At 68.4% G+C, this 14,789-nt stretch overlaps 3 protein-coding genes across 4 annotated transcripts; 1 reads left to right on the forward strand and 2 right to left on the reverse strand.

Moving 5' to 3' along the window:
• Window positions 1–970: 970 nt before the first annotated feature.
• On the reverse strand, window positions 971–6,772 carry UTP4 (UTP4 small subunit processome component). The gene is made up of 16 exons (XM_030026376.2): window positions 6,523–6,772; window positions 5,829–6,020; window positions 5,616–5,700; window positions 5,394–5,483; window positions 5,056–5,264; window positions 4,664–4,835; window positions 4,491–4,582; window positions 3,979–4,075; window positions 3,513–3,577; window positions 3,261–3,383; window positions 2,953–3,112; window positions 2,530–2,636; window positions 2,235–2,330; window positions 1,806–1,991; window positions 1,542–1,652; window positions 971–1,168 (listed from the first exon to the last, which is right to left on the reverse strand). Exons 1-16 carry the CDS (start codon window positions 6,679–6,681, stop codon window positions 1,052–1,054), a joined length of 2,061 nt encoding a protein of 686 aa, XP_029882236.1. The 5' UTR covers window positions 6,682–6,772; the 3' UTR covers window positions 971–1,051.
• Window positions 6,773–6,792: 20 nt separating this feature from the next.
• Window positions 6,793–8,349, forward strand: CHTF8 (chromosome transmission fidelity factor 8). Of its 2 annotated transcripts, none has more exons than XM_030026378.1 (4): window positions 6,793–6,884; window positions 7,258–7,290; window positions 7,405–7,522; window positions 7,614–8,349. In XM_030026378.1, exons 2-4 carry the CDS (start codon window positions 7,268–7,270, stop codon window positions 7,824–7,826), a joined length of 354 nt encoding a protein of 117 aa, XP_029882238.1. In that variant the 5' UTR covers window positions 6,793–6,884; window positions 7,258–7,267; the 3' UTR covers window positions 7,827–8,349. The 2 variants fall into 2 exon arrangements, with proteins under 2 accessions (XP_029882238.1, XP_029882239.1); XM_030026379.2 differs by having other exon boundaries at window positions 6,809–6,904.
• A 635-nt stretch (window positions 8,350–8,984) lies between these two features.
• Window positions 8,985–14,218, reverse strand: HAS3 (hyaluronan synthase 3). Its single transcript, XM_030026377.1, has 4 exons — window positions 14,137–14,218; window positions 10,967–11,587; window positions 10,284–10,385; window positions 8,985–10,181 (listed from the first exon to the last, which is right to left on the reverse strand). The coding sequence occupies exons 2-4, from the start codon at window positions 11,585–11,587 to the stop codon at window positions 9,258–9,260; spliced, it is 1,647 nt and encodes a 548-aa protein (XP_029882237.1). The 5' UTR covers window positions 14,137–14,218; the 3' UTR covers window positions 8,985–9,257.
• Window positions 14,219–14,789: the final 571 nt, after the last annotated feature.

A 14,789-nucleotide genomic window follows, 5' to 3' on the forward strand; every position in this document is an offset into this window, starting at 1 on the left:
GGAGAGGCGGGGCCGAGACGCCTCTCCCCTCCCTCCGGCGCGACCAATCGCAGCAGCGGCGGCGCATCCGCCGCCGCTGCTGCGATTGGTCGCGCCGGAGGGAGGGGCGGTGAAGCCCCGCCCCGCGCTTTATTTCCCGCCCCGCGCTTTATTTCCCGCCCCGCTCTCCATTTCCCGGGCTCTGCCTAAAGCCCCGCTTAGCAAAGCCGCCCTCCCCGCTCGTTTCTAGGACAGCGAGCCGGCAGCTGCTCCTAGAGCCAGAATTTTCCCCCAGAGCCCCTTCCTCGGGGATGGGGAGATGTCCTTTGGGGGTACAAGGCGAGGGGAGTGGGTCCTGTACCTTCAGGACCAACCAGCCCGCTTCGTGCTGCTCGGGAGGTTACAAGTGCAAACTGGAAATGGGGTACTGGTGTTACTGGAAGGGCTGCAGGAGAAGGTATGCGGCTTTCCAGCTAACAGCCACTGCAGAGGTGCACATGCCGAGAGCGGTGGTTTGGCAGAGGGACCCCACTACACCTCAGTCCCACCAGCAAGCAGCTGCAGGCTCTGGTCTGACGAGCCGGCACCTCTCCCTGGGCACGGAGCAGGGGCAGACGCTGCTCACCCAGCTGGGGATGTCGAAGGTGGATGCTGAGCACCAGCAATCGCCATCTGTCTGTCCATCCAAGGGCTGGGAGTCCACTACCCCAGGCAGCATCCCAGTGCCTACCGACCCACCCAGTTGCTGGCCGACACTGGGAAAGAGAAGCCAACACCGGGAACCCGACACTGCCCAGCAGAGCAGCCAGTGACAGGGCAGGAGATTTGGGGTGCCACCTTGTCCCCACAGCCCCGGGAGGAGGACCGGCACAGGCAGGAGAGAGCCCTACGAGGTGGTTGGGTCCTCATGCTCAGGCTGGTGCCAACCTGACGCGCTGCTGCGAGAGCAGGGAGCCGCGCAGGGCAAGGAGGAGCCCCGAGCCCGCCGCGGTACAGAACAGCGTGGTTTATTCCTACAGCACACTAGGAAAGCAACACACAGTTTCTGCGGCTAGAGGAGCTTGTTCTGCTCTCAGGTGCCAAATTTCTTCTGTTGGATGGGCAGTGGCAGCTGGGTCTTGATATCCATGATGGGCCGCTCCACCATCACGAGGCAGTTCTCGTCCAACAGATCCGCGAAGAGCAGGGGCTGTGGGGCAGGGAGGGGGCAGGAGATGAGACCATGGTGCTGGCACCCCTCTGCCTCGGCTTGCCGGACTCAGCCACGCAGAGCGGCTGCAGCCAGCTCTGGCTTAGCCGCAACCAGGGGCATTGCTTGGGGGTGTGTGCTGCAGGAGCTGCTGGGCAACCAGAGCCCACAAGATCGCAGCAAGCGGCTGCGCCGTGACAGGGACTGAGACCAAGCTCTGCTCTGCTGCTTGGGCACCCAGTGCTGGTATAGAACCAGGAACACCTGGGCACAGGAGCCGGTGGGGCCGCAGGGACCATGGGCACAGGGCACCCCCCGCCCCACCAGCACCCCGTCCTTGACACAGCACACACCCAGCAACACCGTCACCCACCTGGAACTTCTTGCAGATCTTGAAGGCGTGGAGCTGCCGCTGCCTGGCAGTCTCTGGGAGCTGCTTCAGGGTGCTCTGGTTCATCAGGAGGGCACTGTTGTCTGGCAGGGGCTGTGAGGAGAAGGCACGGCACACGTCAGTGCTGCCTGGGACCACCACCACCACCTCGGCACCACGCACCGCTCCGTCTGCTCTCTGCGGGGCTGGGCAGGGGAGATGTCCTGGGCACAAACCCAGCCCTCCCGAGCTGGCACGCGGACTCACCAGGGACTTGTCGAGGACGCAGAACATGTAGATGTCGTGGAGCAGGATGTGCGAGGGATTCTTGGGGTTGAAGGTGATGTGGGTGATGGGCGAGTCCCTCTCCAGCCAGACCCTGTGCAGCCCGCAGTTCTGCACCTTGCGGCTCCAGGCCGTGTACTGCTTCTCAGGGATGCTGAACTCGAACAGCTGGAGAGGCAGAAGAGGGCAGATGGGGCGGCTCACGAGGTCCGGTCCTCCCTGGCATCACCCCCACACGGGCAGGCTGCGAGTGCTGCGTGGGGACAGGCTCCTGCCAGGGACAGCGGGCAGCAAAGGCCAGCCGGGTCTGCCCGGAGCCGTGGCTCTCCTGCGGAGCAGTGCGGCCAGAAAGCCCCGAGGCCAGGGAGAGAGCCGTGGGGAAAGGTCCAGGGTTGAGAGGAGAGCTCCTACCTGCTGGTCCGAGTAGGTGATAACGAGGTTGTTGGTGACGGGGTGGATGGCAAGGGCCGTCACCGCGCAGCTGTACGTGGGCACTGTGCAGTGATGCTGCAAGGCAGGACAGCACGCTGACGGGAGCAACCGGGGCCACCTGTGACCCCCCCCCTTCCCACAGGCCCACCCCCAGCCCTGCTCCAGGGACGCAGTGATGGCTTACGGGGAGGGGACCTATGCGCTGAGCCCACTGGCACCCGGCCCCCCAAGGCAGAAGGGCAGTGGGGGTCATTCCTCCAGCACCTGCTCCTACCTTGAAGCATTTCAGGTCATAGATGTGGATTGCCCAGTCCCCGCCGACTGCGGCCAGCCAGTGCCCATCTGCGCTCGACGCCAGCAGGTAAACGGCCTCGGGGGACCCTGTGGAAACACCCTCACCGGCTGTAACGGGTGCTCAGGCCTGCAAGGAGCCCCAGACCCACTCCCAGGGAACATCCATACCCACATCCCCCCTGCCTATCTGTGCGCCCCGCTCCTCCACCTGTGTCAGGCCACGAGGGTGGCACAAACACAGGGCAGAGGCTGTCGGGGAAGAAGGAACCCCACACTCCAGGGCAGGGAAGGGGGGACATGTTCAGCCCTGCACACCCCTCTGCACCCATGGCAGGGAGGGGACATGGAGCCCAGGGACCCCCCAGCACCTCCCCAACACCCCCAGCTCCCCACCAGCCCAAACCTGAGGGCGGCCGAAACGTGTGCAGGTGTTTGCAGCCCCCCGGCTCCAGCAGCTGGAGGACGTGGACGGAGCCTCGAGCGGAGGCAACGAAGAGGCTGCCGGAGTCGGAGGAGAACTGGAGCTGGTAGGCTGGCAGCAGCAGCTTGGGCACTTTGGGGACCTTGAAGCAGGGAGAAAGCAGTGCTGACAGCCACCGACCGCTGCCACCCTCGCTCCCTGCGAGCAACGCTGGCCATGCCAGCCCCCCGGGACCCCGCAGCCACCCACCACCTCTCCCCGGCAGCGGGGCGGCCCATCGCCCTCCTCACCTTCTTGATGCTGACGCCATCACCCTCATATTGCACTCGGTAGAGGTGGAAGCGGGAGGCTGTGGAGTAGGCAACCCAGCCGCCACAGGGCGAGACACAGCTGCAGTAGATGTGCTCCGGACCCTGGAAAGGCAGAGGGGCCGAGCGTGGCCTGTGAGATCCCCCGGCAGCTTGGCACACGCAGCTCAGCCGTCAGAGGGAGAGCGGAGCGGCAGGCACCAGGGTGGACCCCCAGCCCCGGCTCAGCCCTACCTTGCTCTTGAGCTGCACGAGGTGCTCAGGCATGCGGCACAAGGGAAGGACCTCGCCATCCTTTCCTGGGACGACAAGAAACCGCATGGCACATCAGTGACGGTGGGGAAAAGACAGGGGACCTGTTGAGCAGCTGGGGATCCCGAGGGAGCAGCACCCAAGGGAGAGCCCAGACCCTTCTCCAACCTCCCCCGAAGCTGAACTCCCCAGGGCCTGGCCCAGCTCCGCTGGAAGCACGAGCACAGCCTCGCACTGGCCGGGCAGCCTGTGCCCAGGCACACACCACGATGGGAAACACAGCCCGGCCTGTGGCTGTCATGCCAGCGCAGGGCTGTGGGGAGGAAGGAGCCCGAGCTAAACCACCCCTCCACTGCCCAAACAGCAGGACCGTTCATGCCCGAAATCCTGCAGGCAGCACGGGCTCTGCCACAATACTCGTACCGGAGAGCTGGGCCTTGCAACTCACCGGTCTCGTCAGTGGAGCCAAGTCTCCAGAGCTCCAGGTGCTGGGAGAACTGGAAGAGGAGCAGCCGGGCTTTCCTGGCACAGGAGACGAGGCGTCGCTGCGTGCAGAAACGGGCAGACTGTCATGAACCCGCAGCCTGGCAGAAAGGGCTGGGCCAAAGCCGAATTGCCCTGGGGGGCTGGAGACGCCAGGGTGGGGGAGAGGAAGGACTCGGGTCCCATGGGATGGGAGCCCAGAGATGGAGACCCAGCAGGACCAGCAAGACGGGCTTGCCAACTTCTACCCGCTCTGTGGCGGGAGCCTCCAGACGTGCCAGGGGCAGGGAGGGGACCCAGCAGGGCAGGGAGGGGACCCAGCAGGGCAGGGAGGGGACCCAGCAGGGCAGGGAGGGGACCCAGCAGGGCAGGGAGGGGACCCAGCAGGGCAGGGAGGGCCAGCCTTCTCCCGCAGGAAGAGCCAGCCCTGCCAGCCTGCCCTGCCAGGCGTGAGACCCCGCTCAGAGCGGCACTTACGTGGGGGAAGGTGAATTTGCGGAGTGCGGCGTCATAGCCCTTCTTCTGCATCTTCTCCATCAGTGGGCGGATCACCAGCTGGGCATCCAGGCCTGAAAGCCAAGCAGAGGTCAGCCGAACCGGTACCGGGGGGAAGAGACCCAAGCCCTCCTTGTGACCGCAGCCAGTCCTACCCCCAGAGATAAGAGCCGTTGAGCTGTGTGCCACGGCTCGCACGTCGTGGGTGTGATGCTGGAAGGGCTTCGTCCGCACCCAGCGCTTCTCCAGGCTGCCCATCTTCACTGGCAGCAGCTGAAACTGGTAAGTGGCCCCCGTCGAGGTGCCCACAATGATGCTGTCCTCCTTCTGGTGAGAGAAACGGGGACGGGGTTTGCGGGCACAGACCGGGAAGAATGAAAGGGCAGCACCGGGAGCAGGCAGGAACCGGCAGCTTCTCTCCCAGCCCTGCTCCTGCCGGCCCAAAGGCACCGAGCCAGGCAGCTCCTGCCTGAACACCCCTGGCCCAGCACACAGGAGCCCAGACGGGCCCTGGCTGCCTGGGGGGCACACGGGGGGACTCGCCTACCTCCGACACGGCCAGCGAGAGGACGGCCGAGGTGCTGACAGTGTGGGACTCCGTCAGCGTCCCTCGCTGCCAGTCCCAGAACTGCACCCTCCCGAAGGAGTCCGAGGTGATGACGGTGCCGCTGGAGAGGAAGGCGATGCTCCACACGATGCACTCGCGCCTCACCTTCAGCACGTGGTAGTTCACCATGATCCTCTGGACGGTTTGGCCTGAGAGGCGGGAAGGACGGTTGGGGGTGACAAGGGGATCCCCTCAGAGCGTGAGACGTGCCGGTGCTGGCGGTCCTCGGGGCAGGGGACAGGGGACAGGCTGGGCTCACGCCTTGGGCTGTGAGTTACCGGAACAGACGTCAAAGACACGGAAGAAGTCGATGGAGCCGGCCGCTATGTGAGTGTCTGACGGGTGCCAGGAGAGGCAGAGGATGCGGCCTGTGGGGAAGGAAGCTCCCAGTGTGACCCCGTGGATTCACAGGCACTCGGTCACCGGGAGTGGGGCAGCCGGGATGGACAGAGGGGACGGAGGGACGATGCCGCCACAGTACCGAGCCCTCCCGGACTCACCTTTCCGCCTGTCCAGGTTCCGCTCAAACTGGATCCCCCCGGGCACGACTTGGAAGAGCTTAACCGAGCCGTCCTCGCAGCCGATCTGCGGGAGGGTCGGGATCAGCCCCGGTGGGCCGGGCGGACCCTCTCCCTCTGCCACCACCCCAGCCAGGCCGCCCCTGCTCCGGGGATGGGACAGCCATCCCGGTCCCGGTCCTCAGTCGCACTCACCGCCAGCTGCGTGCCGCTGCTGTTAGCCGCCATGCTCCAGATGGGCCCCCCGCAGCCATCGACGGAGCGGGCCACGCACAGCAGGGCCAGGTCGTATTCGGTGATGTCCCCGCTGAGGCCGGCTCCGAAAAGCCGGTCTCCCGCCGCCCAGCACAGCGCTTCCACCGACCGGGCCTCGTGCCCGGGGATCACCTGGGGAGGGAAACCCGTTACCCTGCTGCACAGCCCGGTACGGCCCGGTACGGCTCAGTACAGCCTAGTACGGCCAAGTATGGCTCGGTGCGGCTGCGTACAGCCCAGTATGGCTCAGTATGGCCCAGTATAGCTCAGTACAGCCAGGTATTGCTCAGTATGGCCAGGTATGGCCAGGTACAGACCGGTACGGCTCAGTACAGCCTGGTACAGCCAAGTACGGCCAGGTATGGCTCGGTATGGCCCAGTATGGCCAGGCATAGCTCGGTATGGCCAGGTACGGCTCAGTACGGCTCGGTACAGCTCGGTACGGCCAGGTACGGCTCGGTACAGCTCAGTTCGGCCAGATACAGACCGGTACAGCTCAGTTCGGCCAGATACAGACCGGTACGGCCAGGTACGGCTCGGTACAACCCGGTACGGCCAGGTATGGCTCCGTACGGCCAGATACGGCTCGGTACTGCCCGGTACGGCTCGGTAGGGCCCGGCCCGGCCGCCTCACCTTCTCCTGGAAGTAGTTGGCGGCGAAGTTGTAGACCTCGACGGCGCCGTCGGTGCGGGCCAGGGCCAGGCGGCTGCCGCGGGGCTGGCAGGCCAGGCAGCGCACTCCCGCCGGCACCAGGCCGAAGAACCGCACCCGGTGCACCTCGAACTCCCCCATCCCGCCGCACCGGGACCGCCGCACCGGGACCCCCACACCGGGACCCGCTCCGCCCCACGTGCGCGCGGCGCAGCCGGAACCGGAAGCGCCCTCTCCCGGGGCGGAGAGGGAGGGGCGTGGCCGGAAGCGGAAGTAGCAACGCGGCGCCGGCGGGAGATTCGGGCGCTGCCGGGCGAGCGGCTCCGGCCCGACCCGATCCGGGGGTGCGGGATCGGGGCCGGGGGCGGGGGGGGAGCCTCGGGGGAGCGGGTCGGGGGCTCGATCGGGAGTGGGAGGCGGGAGCGGCCCCAGCCCGCAGAGCGGCCCGGCCCGGCCCCGCACCACCGGGGCCGCTGGAGGGCACCAGCGCCCCGCGCAACGGCGGCCCGGGGGGGCTGCGAGGCCCGGAGGGGTGGGGGGAGTCTGGGCATGGGGGTCTGTGGGGTCCGGGGGCAGCTGCTGGGCCCGGGATGGGGGGGGCTCGGCATTGGGGGGGTGCGGGGGAAGGCCCCGGGGCGGGGGCTGGGGGCTCCCGCCGCAACGGGGCCTGCCTCGTGTCCCCCCTGGGCTGACCGTGTTTCTGCCGGTGCTTTGCAGGGCCCGGAGCATGGTGCAGATCGTCATCTCCAGGTGAGGCTACCAGCCTTTTTTGGGGGGGGGGGGGCTGATCCTGCCCCCGGCTCTGCGCCCGCAGCCCCGGGCAGTGTTGGAGCCGTGGGGTAAAGGTGCCTCTCTCACCCGCAGCGGGGGTGCTGGGGGCCTGGCGCAGTGGGTGCTGGTGGAGCTGCAGGGTGAGGTTGAGCCCCGGCAGAGCGGCGAGCTGGCGGGGAGCCTCCTGGGAGACCTGCACTACACCCGTGAGGTGAGGCAGCCCACGCCGCCTTACCGGGGGACGGCTCCGGCAGCCGGGATCCTGCCTGCCCTCACCCTCTGCCTCTCGTTGCTCTCTCTAGGGGGTCCCCGTGCTCATCGTGGGCCACCACATCCTCTACGGGAAGGTGGTGCAGCTGGAGAAGCCCTTTGCCGTCCTGGTGAAGCGGGGAGCCGGCGAGCCCAGTCCCGCGGGGCCGCACGCCTGCTACACCGTCACCGCCCTCATCAAAACCAAACTCCTCTTCAAAACCCGCCCCAAACCCATCATCACCAATGTGCCCAAGAAAGTGTGAAGACTCGGGCTGGCGACTGTGAGCTCTGCCCTGCTGCCAGGCAGCCCTGGGTGCTGCAGCCGGGGCTCAGGGCGATCCAGGGCCAGCCCTGGCCTCATCCGTGTCCTGTACAGAGTACTCCCAGGGCCACCTCAGGGTGCTGGGTCCTGCATCTGGGTACCCAGAGCCCTTCCCAGGTCACCCGTGCCCCCTCTAACGACTTCAGTCCTGCGAGCTGCTGCGCTCCGGGGCACAAACGTGGCTGCTATCCCAGGCGAGATGGGTCCTGGTGGGCAGTGACCTCCCACCAAGCCCAGACAGGGCTGTCTGCTCCACACACCGCCCTTTTTCTCTGTGCAAGTCTTTATTTTGACAAATCCATCAGGATATAAAAAACAGACTTTTCCAAAATATGAAAAAAAACCCGCAGGTTAAAAAATAAATAGATTTACAAACAATTAGCAATAAGTATGAATACCAAAGAGCTACAAAAGTCTCCTAAAAAACCTCATATTAAATTAAACAAAACAATCTAAAAGCTCAATTGTAGAAAGGTTTTTAAGCCCTGAAAAAAAGAGGGCCCAGGGGAGACGACCGGGTAAATTCCCCGGGGAGGGGAAAGGTTGGGAACCAGCTCTTCCCCGCCCTCCTCTGCATGCCCGAGCCCAAAACCCAGTGTCTCCCCGCTGTCTAGACAGACGCCAGGAAGGCAGCAGGGTTGGTACAATGGGGCCACAGTGACGCTCCGGCCAAGCCACGGCCCCGGTTTCCCCTGTTTCTGCATGCTGGGGTCCCCCCCTTGGCTCTTTGGCAAAGCTGAAGGGAGGTGCTGCCCTCCTGGGGCAGCCAGACCCCCCCTGAAAGGGGCTGGAGGGAGCCACGGCGGGGGGGGGGGTCCCCGTGGGTACGTGCCCGCACATACAACAGCCGCGGGGCAGAGGCAGGCAGCACCAGCCAGCGGTGCTGGCACAGCGCCGGACGGAGACGGTGCCCCGTGGGGCCATTTTGCCATAGCACCGTGGACAGGGGACCGTGAAGTCCCCACAGAAAGCACCGAAAGGTGGAAGACCCAGCTGTGGTGGTGGGGTGGGGGGAGCCTGGCCAGCAGCGCTCCACACAGCACGCCGGGATGCTCGGTACGGCACGGCGGGGACATTGCCATCAGCCCCCGCACGCGCCGAGGCTGTGCCCAGCCCGGTGACGGTCAGCCCCGGCTCGGCCTCTCCCCGGCCAGCAGCCAGGTTTGTACAGAAAAATGAAAATAAGAAAAAAAACCCAAACAAAACAACAACAAAAAAAGCAAGACTTGATCAGAAACGCCGCGGCGGGCGCGCTCAGCGCTGCCCAGCACCCGATGGCTCAGTGCCGGCTGTGCCGGGGCTGGTGGCGGGGCGAGGGGGGGACCGGCGGCGGTCGCCCCAGCACGCGGGGCCACCCCGGCGCTTTCCGCGGTCAGACCTCGGCAAAGGCCAGCCCGCACTGCTCCTGCCGCTTGCCGCAGCGCCGGGCGACGATGGCCAGGTAGAGGGTGAGCAGGGCCACCCAGTAGCAGGCGTAGAGGATGGCACCCGAGACGAGGAAGGCCACCTCGGTCTCGCTGAAGAGGTCCTGGCTGTAGGCGGTGTAGGCCAGCCCGCCCAGCAGCACCGCCACCCACACCGACACCGGCAGCAACCCCACAAAGTTAACCACGATGGTCCGGCGCCCCGACGTGCCCCAGCCCGACTTGTTGATGGTGGCGATGGCGAACATCTTGGCGGGCAGCAGGCTGGACATGTAGAGGAGGGCGTAGAGGGACATGAAGATCATCTCGGCGTTGCCCCGCAGGAAGCAGGCGTAGGTGGCCTTGATGATGCCCACCAGCTGCACCGTCAGCAGGAAGAGGAGGATGTTCCAGATGCGGCCGCGGTAGAAGAGCTGGATGACGGTGGCGATGAGGAAGAAGGGGAAGAAGCCGGTCACCACCGACTCGTAGGTCATCCAGAGGTGATGCTTGTGGAACCACAGGGCGTTGTAGAGCCACTCGCGGAAGTAGGACTTGCTCCAGCGGGTCTGCTGGTTGAGCCAGCGCAGGTAGCGGGTGGGCGTCTCCGTCAGGCACTTGGAGCGAGCCGTGTACTTGGTCTGGTAGCCCAGGCTGAGCACGCGGTTGGTGAGGTGCCGGTCGTCCCCGAAGCTGCACTTGCTGCCCAGGAAGGTCTGGTGGTACCAGTCCTCGAGGAACTGCTGCAGCAGGGCGTTGCGGTACATGCCCAGGGGCCCGCTGATGCACTGCACGCAGCCGAAGTAGGACTGGCAGGCACGCTCCACGTTGAAGGCCATCCAGTACCGCACGCTGCTCAGGAAGGAGATCCACGAGTCGTACTTGTTCAGGATCTGGGGAGGGGACGGACGTGAGCCCTGGCACCGCTGCAACCCCCTCCCTCCGCCCCGGCACCCTCGCCGCCCCCGGGGTGCCCTCCCTCGCGGCCGGGGTACCTGGACGTCGCCGCCAACGCCGCCGACGCGGGGGTCGGCCTCCAGGATGCGGAGCATCTCGGCGGTGCAGGCGGGGTCCAGCACCGTGTCTGAGTCACACACCTGGGGGCAGAGGGAACGTCGAGCCCCGCTCCCGCCGCCCACGCGCGCCCGGCAGACGGCCCAGCCCGCAGCCGGGCAAGCCCGAGCCGCGGCCGGCGAGACGAGGCAGAGTCCCGGAGACCGGCAGGCGGTGGCAGGGAGCGGAGCGCCCCGCGGTGCCCGGCCACCGCTGCCCCGGGCCACCCAGCCCCGCCACGCGCACCACGGTGGGACCTGTCCCAGCCGCCACCCCTCACCCACGCGTGGGGGGGTCTGGCACCCCGCACGGTGCCACACGGGGTGACACCAGCCTGGGGCACGTCCTGCCCGTGACACGGGGGATGCGCCGAGGAGGTGATGCGAAACCCTCTGGTGCGGGCAGGGCTCGACCCCTCGGGCCACCCCGGTGGCGATTCACCCCTCAACCCCGGTGCCGGCGGCTCGCAGCCGGTGGACGGGGCCGGATCCTGAGCCAGGCAGCCAGGTGCTGCCGCGGGCTCGGCCACTCCTGCTCCTCCCGCAGCCCCTCCGCCGGGTCACGCAGGCAGGGCGCTCGCTGCCCTCAACCCCCCCGCACCCACCCACCCGGCCCATGCATCCACCTGGATGTAATCCACGGAGTCTCCGAGCGCCCGGAAGGCCGTGTACATCACCTCCCGCTTCCCGCCCCACTTCTGGAGGATGCAGGAGTAGGTGGTGCCGCGCACCAGCGCCTGGACGCGGGCCAGCCCTTCCCGCAGCCCGGCCTCCGTCTCCCCCTCGCCCTGCGCGTGGAAGTTGCTCCTCCAGACGTAGCTGCCCGAATGCTCGGAGCCCATCACGTCGTGGAAGATGTCCAACATGTAGGTGTCGTCGGGGCCGTTCCCGTCCACCACCATCACCACTTTGAGGTCGGGGAAGGCGATGCGCTTGACGGAGCGCAGGCACTTCTTCAGGTAGTCGGGATCCTCCTGGTAAGCGGCGATGCAGAGGGCCACCGAGCGCCCCAGCCGCACCGGCCGCCCCTCGCCCCGCATGCGCCGGTGTTCCAGGAAGGCGAAGAGGCTCTGGATGAAGAGGTGCAGCCCCAGGATGGCCCCGTAGAGCCCGAAGGAGAGGTAGTGCTTCTCCGTGTGGATGAACTGGTAGCCCGTGACGTAGGCGGCCAGGATGCCCCCCAGCACCGCCAAGGCGAAGAGGCTGGTCCCGACGACGCGCAGGGCCGTGGAGAGGCTCACTGGCATCTGCGAGGGGGACCGGGCAGCGTCGGGGCAGGGCCGAGCGGACAGCCCGCGGCAGGACCCCGCCGCCTGGCCCCCCAGAAGGAGAAAACGGGGGGGGGGGGGGGAATCCCTCTCGTCTGCTGCCCCACGGCCACCCTGTCCCTCGCCGGCCGCCGGTTTCGGGGTGACACCTTTCCCGGTGCCTCCGCGGGGCCAGGCGAGGCGCGGGGGTCCGGAGCATCCCACCGTGCGCGGTGCCCGCGCCCACAGCCCAGCTCCGTCCAGCCGAGCGGGGACGCGGCCGCTCCCGGGCGACGGCGGGGCCGGAGGACGGGGAAGGGCACGGGGACGTCGGGGACCCGGCCCCACGCTGTCCCCCGGGGGAGAGGCCCTGCCCGCGCACGGCCGCCCGGAGCCCCCGGTCACCCCGACCGCCTGCGGCGGGACGCGGACCCCCAACCCCGCGGCGGGATGGGGACCCCGGGGACGGGCAGCGCGGGCACCCGCTCCCGCCGGCAGCGGCGGGGACTGCAGAGCTGCACAGGGGGGCACGGCCGTGGGGCGGGGGGGGGGGGGGGCAGGCAGGGCCGGGCAATGCAAGCAAAGGGCGGGGGGTGCGGGCAGGGGGACACGGGCAGGTGAGGGGGTGCAGGCAGGTGAAGGGGAGGGGGTGCGTGAACACGCGAGGGGGTGCGGGCAGGGGGCAGAGCCAGCCCCAGGGACCCCCGGGCCAGCGGCAGCGCCTCCCGGGCGGCCCCAGACCCCCCCCCCCCCCCCCCCCAAGCCCGGGCCCCGCAGCTCCCGGCTTCCCCCACCCCCCCCGCCCCGGGCCCCGCAGCCCCCGGTGCCGGCTCCACGCTGCCGGTGGGGCCGCGGCCGGTCTCGCAGCGCCGCGGGGGCGGGGACGCCCCGAGCCACCGGGACCGGGACCGGGACCGGGACCGGGACCGGGACCGGGACTCACCGTGGTGGTGCCGGTGCCGCCACTCGCCCCGGCCGCCGCCGCCGCCGCTGTGCGCCCGGCCCGGCCCGCGCAGCCCCTTTATACCGCGGCGGGGCCGGCACCGCCCGCAGCCCGCGGGGGGCCCCGCCCGGCACCGGCACCGGCACCGCCGGCACCGCCACCACCCCCGGCACCGGCGCCGGCACCGGCACCGCCCGGCACCGCCCGCAGCCCGCGGGGACCCGCCCGGCACCGGCAGCACCTGGCACCGGCCCCAGCCCCGCACTGCGGGAGCGATGACCGGCACCGGCATCGCCCGGCACTGGTGCTGCACCGGCACCGGCATCGGCATCGCCCGGCACTGGCGCTGCACCAGCATCACCCAGCACCGGAATCACCCGGCACTGGTGCGGCACCGGCATCACCCAGCACCGGAATCACCTGGCACTGGTGCTGCACTGGCACCGGCAACAGCATCACCTGGCACCAGAATCACCCGGCACTGGTGCTGCACTGGCACTGGCAACAGCATCACCTGGCACCAGAATCACCCGGCACTGGTGCTGCACCGGCTCCAGAATCACCCGGCACTGGTGCTGCACCAGCACCAGCAGCACCCAGCACCGGCATCGCATGGCACGGTGGCAGCCGTCACGGGCACCGGCACAGCACCGCACCAGGGACCGGCCACAGCTCGTCACCCAGAGCAGCACTGGGCCACCCGGGGACACCTCAGGGTCCCCCTGTGCCACCCCCCGGGGCCACTCTGCCTCCCCCATCCCCCTGCCCCACTCTTGAGGCCCCTCTCATGACGCCTACATGTCACCTCCCCGTGCCACCGTGTCCCCCCATGGCTATGAGCCACCTGGGGATGCCCGGGGCCTGCCCCGCCGTGTCACCTTGTCCCCATGGCTGGTGGGTCCCAGGGCAGGACCAGGGCCACCCGGGGGACAGCAACCCTGTGCTGGTCACACACAGTGTCCCTGTGCCGGACTGATGGCAGGGGCACCCAGCCCCAGGAGGGACCACGCTGAGTCCAGAGGAGCTGCAGCTTCGGCTTTGGGCTCAAATCCAGCACTTTCGGGTTCCTCACCCTGATACGGGCCATTGTGTCCTGCTGGGCTGGGAGCCAGGTGCGAGGTGACACTGGGATTAGGCCTGGACCCTCCCAGCCCCAGGAAGGGGATCTGTCTGGTGGGAGCACCCTGGCCAGGCAAGTCCCCCTCACCCAAAACCCCCAGCACCACGGTGATGCCGGCTGGAAACTCCCCACCGTAGGTGCCGGAGCAGTGCCTGGAGTGGGTGGCGAGGAACTGGTGAGCCCGTGGCTGGCGGGGACGGGGCAGGGATGCGCTGGGACCCTCGGCACTGCCAGTGGGGCTCCCACGTGGCCCGGCTGAGCCCAGCAGCGGTGGGGCGTGGAGGTGCGAAACCCAGCGCGGTCGGGTCAGACCTGATGTGGTCGTGCCTCTGCCGCTGCTGCGGTGCACATGCGGGGTCCCCATGGCTGCAGGCTCCCGTCTGCGGGAAGCAGGAAGGGGGACAGGGGCAGCACGTCCCCACCCCGCAGCCCTCCCCGTGCCCCTCGGCAGGGACCCAGCCCCGGTGTTGCCCCGCGGTTCCTTACCTTTCGTTGTGCCCGCGGCTGCCGGGCACCTCTCCCCGCTGCCGGCCGGCGACTGGCCGCAGGAGCGCCGCACAAGGTGGAAACCAAACTCCCTCCTCCTCCGGCACAGCCGCCTCCTTGTTCCCCACAGCAGGACGGCTGGACGGCGCCTGGCCAGCGGCATTAAAAGAGACTTTTCATTCAAAAACCGTCCTCTGCTGCTCGCGGCAGGCCCTGGGGAGGCACAGCCGGTACGGCAGCATCCCGGCGCGTGCCCGCGGCCCGGCACCGGCACCGGTGCAGGCTGACGGCAGCAAGAGCAAGGAGAAGCGCTCGGCCGCTGCCGCTCTCCGGCGAGGACAATGCGCTCCCCACTGCCCGTGCACACCCGGCCGAGCGGCACGGCACGGCACGGCACGGCACGGCGAGGTGTGGGCCTGGCGCAGGCGGCTTCGCTGGGGGTGGAGACACAGCCCAGCACCCCCAACCTTGCAGGGAAAGGGGGTGCTGGGCCCCTCACACCATCCGGCACGGCACGGGGCAGCCGGCAAACGGGTACCCGGGGCTGTGCACAGCAGGGCTGGGGGCTGCCTGGGGCGAGGGGGGCTCCGGGCTGGGTACCCAAGGACTCTGGTGGGACCCCACAGCACCCCCACCCCCAGCACTGCTCTCCC

Source organism: Aquila chrysaetos, chromosome 9, assembly GCF_900496995.4.
Source record: "Aquila chrysaetos chrysaetos chromosome 9, bAquChr1.4, whole genome shotgun sequence".
In the NCBI taxonomy this organism is placed as follows: domain Eukaryota; kingdom Metazoa; phylum Chordata; class Aves; order Accipitriformes; family Accipitridae; genus Aquila; species Aquila chrysaetos.

Bases quoted from the DNA above. Each gene is read 5' to 3' on its own strand.
- HAS3 (XM_030026377.1), bottom strand. From the start codon at position 11,587: ATGCCAGTGAGCCTCTCCACGGCCCTGCGCGTCGTCGGGACCAGCCTC. The intron at 10,386-10,966 runs GTGGATGCATGG...CTCTGCCCCCAG, and splicing joins ACTCCGTGGATTACATCCAG to GTGTGTGACTCAGACACGGT. The intron at 10,182-10,283 runs GTACCCCGGCCG...TCCCCTCCCCAG, and splicing joins GCGTTGGCGGCGACGTCCAG to ATCCTGAACAAGTACGACTC.
- UTP4 (XM_030026376.2), bottom strand. From the start codon at position 6,681: ATGGGGGAGTTCGAGGTGCACCGGGTGCGGTTCTTCGGCCTGGTGCCG. The intron at 5,265-5,393 runs GTAACTCACAGC...CCCGCCTCTCAG, and splicing joins TGTCTTTGACGTCTGTTCCG to GCCAAACCGTCCAGAGGATC. The intron at 3,384-3,512 runs GTAGGGCTGAGC...CTGCCTTTCCAG, and splicing joins TCGTGCAGCTCAAGAGCAAG to GGTCCGGAGCACATCTACTG.
- CHTF8 (XM_030026378.1), top strand. From the start codon at position 7,268: ATGGTGCAGATCGTCATCTCCAG. The intron at 7,291-7,404 runs GTGAGGCTACCA...TCTCACCCGCAG, and splicing joins GTGCAGATCGTCATCTCCAG to CGGGGGTGCTGGGGGCCTGG. The intron at 7,523-7,613 runs GTGAGGCAGCCC...TGCTCTCTCTAG, and splicing joins ACCTGCACTACACCCGTGAG to GGGGTCCCCGTGCTCATCGT.